Genomic DNA, 3,998 nt, shown 5'->3' on the forward strand with positions numbered 1-3,998 from the left:
TTACCATCATCATCATCATCATCATCATCCTCATCATCATCATCATCACCATCATCATCATCATCATCATCATCATTGTTTACCTACAATTGTAATCTACGTTTGTGTGCTCTGCTGACATTCTAAAGTGATGCAAATCTTTAACGTAACGTCAGTCAACTTCTTTCAGCGTCTAACAGTCTATCATTATCTTTTGTATCGGCAGGGTGATAACCACAAGATCACAGTGAGCCCGGGTACAGGACGACGTGTTCCAAGCTTAAAACTGTCTATTTGGTGTCTTGCTTTGTGTTAATTGTTTTGACCACAACATTGGCATAACCGTCATCGTCATTATCAACTTGAGCAACAGTTAACACTAGACAACTGTTAGTAAAACAACAACAACAGCAGCAGCAGCAGCAGCAACAAGAACAACAACACCACCAACAACAACAACAGCAACAGCAATATCAACAGCAAGAATAACAACAACAACAACAACAGCAACAACAACAACAACAACAACAACAGTAACAGCAACAACAACAACAAAAACAACAACAACAACAACAACAACAACAACAACAACAAGGACAGCAACAAGTGCAACAGCATTAGCACAGTCAGCAAAAATAACAACCAATTTTCCCAGACGTCATCTAGCAAGCAGCAGCATGCTATGTCGACAAACAGCTCAGATCTCTACGTCCGCCCGGCCATTGGTGACTGGGACGTCCTTCTCTCCTTCAGCGCCGCCCTGATCGCCGTCTTGACCGTCGGCTGCAACATGCTTCTCCTCTGCGTCATCGTCAAAAGTAGAGCGCACCAGACGCCTACGAACATTTTCATTGGTTCTCTTGCCATAGGTGAGATGCTGATTGGTATATTCGGCATCCCGTTTGCAGCAGCCAGTGTCATCGCCCATGATTGGTTATTTACTTTGACGACGTGCCGGGTCACTGGAAGCTTCCATTTGATTGGTCGTACTTCAAGTACTTATAGTTTAATGGCTGTGTGTGTTGACAGGTGTATTGCAATAAGTCGACCATTAAAGTACCCGCATATGTTGACTATAAAATCGGCTACGGCTGTTTTAAGCTGTATTTGGTTGCAGAGTGTGATAGTTGCATCTTTGCCTCTTGGCACTTGGGGGTCTTACAAATATGTGGCAACTTACTACCTATGTATCTTAGTCAGGAATATTGGTGAGCGCCAGCATATCACGAAAGAAATAATTTGTAGCTACATTCCAGCAGTAGTTATCATCCTCTCCATATTGCAAATCATCAGAGAGATCAAATCACATCACAGAATATTCACAGTTATCCCCCTTCCTGTGGAAGTGGCTCCGGGGGACATTATCCCGGGAATTGTTTCAGGACCTCGAGCTTTCAATAGGAACACGTCTCGCGCTATGAGATCTTTGTTCATTGTGACGTGTGGCTATGCGCTCTTCTGTTTGCCTGTGACGGTCACGAACATTGTGCACCAGCAGAGTTCTCGTTCCTTGCCCCCAGCTGTCGTCACGGCGATTGTGTGGCTGTCCTTTCTTTGCTGCGTTATCAACCCCATCATCATCATATCACTCAACAGGAAGTTCAGAGAGCAGGTACGTCTTTGGCACGTCTTAACCATATTGTGGAGTGGGTTTTTTTCCTTTTGGTGTTGTGAGTCATATGTGAAAGGGTAAGGGTAGATTTTTTGTCTTGTAGAACAAGGAGGTTTGTTATGCCACAGAGTTCCTCTATGGCCATTCCGCTTTTGTTGTATAATATTCTGTATCCCCACTGAGGAGAGTGGCCATTAAAGTCACCTGCAATTATTGTTTTGGTGTGTACAGATTTTTCAAGAAATGGAAAAAATCTGTCATTTCCTGGGGGGCTGTAAATGTTAAAGATTGTAAACTTGCAGCTTGCATACCAAATTGTAGCTTTTGGGGTGTCTGTTCTTGTGTTATTTGTGATATTCTCAACTTTTCCTTGTATGCCATTTCTGGTGTAGATGATTACACCCTGGCAGTCAGGGCATGTGCAGGTATAATGGGTGTAACCTGGGATATAGGGGTCTGTGTTACGGTGAATAGTATATTGTAATAGGGCAACGTGGATTTTTCTTGAGTCCAAAAGATGGGAGATTTCCATTTTCTTCTTTACGAGGCCGTAAACGTTCTGTTTTCTCGGTATTCAACTTTTCGCCAGCAGCATGAATGGACACTGCACTGCTCGGACCTTGATAAACGAGGCGTCGCCCGAGCTCGGATGAACTTTTCTTATTTGCTGGGGAGCCTGTGGCTTTTCTTCCCATTTAGGTCTGTGGTCTACCAGCAGTCCAGTGCATCTGGCATTGAGATTCCAGAGCGACAAGTTTTGCCTCTCACAGAAGTGGGGCAACGCCCTGAGAAGAGAATGACTTCCATTTTCCATGTGGACAAGGGACGATCCACTGTGGTCCATTCCCTGCCACCACTGTCTCCTGGCGAGCTGTGGAGGGTCAACTTAATGTGGTCTGACCCTGGCAGCGTTGTTGATCCAAAATCACACAGACGAGCGGCTTGTCACGTCCTGGATCCTTTGTGTCGGTGCGTATACGTCTATGTTTGGGCATGTCATGTCTCCAAGGCCCATCCCATCCAGTTGTGTGTTCATCTTTGAGAGGACCAGAAGGATCCATGGAGATGCACCTGACCAGAGGTAGAGCACAAGCCAACCACAGGGACTGTGTAGAAGAAATAAGTGAGGGTAGTAGAGGAGGTCACTCACTCAAGGGAGAGTGAAAGTGTGTTGGTAGGCATACCGTCTTTCACAGGCCGGTGGGTTCTGCCCTTCGCACCTTGTGGGGTCACACCTACTCCCAGCTTGTTGTTTTTATCCCTCCAGGCAAAGGGGGGTTGGTTCATTGGTGCCAACGATTCGCCATTTGCCAGAGCCACGTCAGTGCAAACAGGGCTCACCACGGGTAGGTGCGGTTGGCTTGACTGGGAGAAGCTATATGAGACGCTTTGGTGTTTCTCATCTTTGAAATGAGGCCCTTCTCCAGCCCTTGATCCCCTTAGTCGAAAGTCATTAATCCGCTGTAAGTAGGCCTACGACGTTGTACTCGCACCTTGAATTTAATACCACGAAAGATGTCTAATCTTAAAACCATCACGAAACAGACCATACTAAAACCAAGTAAAGTAATCTACATTTTTTTTCTTTGTAAATCAATATACCATAAAAAGGCATTAGTTTAAATAAAATTAAGTTTGGATTTCTCTACTTGTAATTTATCAGATACATTTGTAATTAATAGTTTGGCTCAAATAAATTAGCTTCTTCGTTTTAGTCTCACATTTCTCTAGGCCTATTATCTTCATAGCAAGAGGGAACGTCACATTCGAGAAGACAAATTAACTTCTTTTTTCCCTTTCTTTTCCCGTACATCCACCGAGACGAGGCTATAAAGAGATAACAATTAAGTTGACAGGAGCTATAAAAGATTAAAATGCACGTCAATTAAGTGCGAGCATTTCTACCTCAATATAGCAGCTCGTGGACTCGTTAAAAAAATAGAGCGCGTTGACACTTTCGAGAATCAGGACCTGAAATGAGAGAATGTTCTATTTTTAACCCCAAATGATGCAATTGAATGATTAATAGCGAGTTAAAAGAGAAAGGAAAATCAAAGTGTGTTCTTTTTAGTGTTTTCCACGACCTTCGACACGAATAAGATTGCTTTGGCGTTTGGGAGATGGGCCACTTCGACCTTCTTTGTCAGGATTGACACTGTCAGAGAATCAGAAGAAAGAAGAAGCTAGAAGGTGAAAAGAAAATATTAGCCCCGCAGGAACCAAGCTCAAGGTAAACCATAACACCAAAGAGGCTTTTCAAAGAAAGAGGGAAGGATGGTGACGAGGACGAGAGAGGGGTAAGAGAGGAAGAGAGAGGGGATAGAGAGAAAGAGAGAGACAGAATGAGAGAGAGAGACAGAGAGAGAGAGAGAAAGAGAGAGAGAGAGTGTCAGTGTGTATGTGTATG

At 44.0% G+C, this 3,998-nt stretch overlaps 1 protein-coding gene across 1 annotated transcript; it reads left to right on the forward strand.

Annotated features, from left to right (window-relative positions):
• Nucleotides 1–553: 553 nt before the first annotated feature.
• On the forward strand, nt 554–1,591 carry LOC101852650 (beta-2 adrenergic receptor-like; the record flags this gene model as incomplete). The annotated part of the gene is given in 1 exon segment (XM_013088060.2): nt 554–1,591. A coding segment is annotated over 1 exon segment (930 nt), but the record flags the coding sequence as incomplete, so codon positions are not given.
• Nucleotides 1,592–3,998: the final 2,407 nt, after the last annotated feature.

Source organism: Aplysia californica, unplaced genomic scaffold, assembly GCF_000002075.1.
Source record: "Aplysia californica isolate F4 #8 unplaced genomic scaffold, AplCal3.0 scaffold00679, whole genome shotgun sequence".
Lineage (NCBI taxonomy): Eukaryota > Metazoa > Mollusca > Gastropoda > Aplysiida > Aplysiidae > Aplysia > Aplysia californica.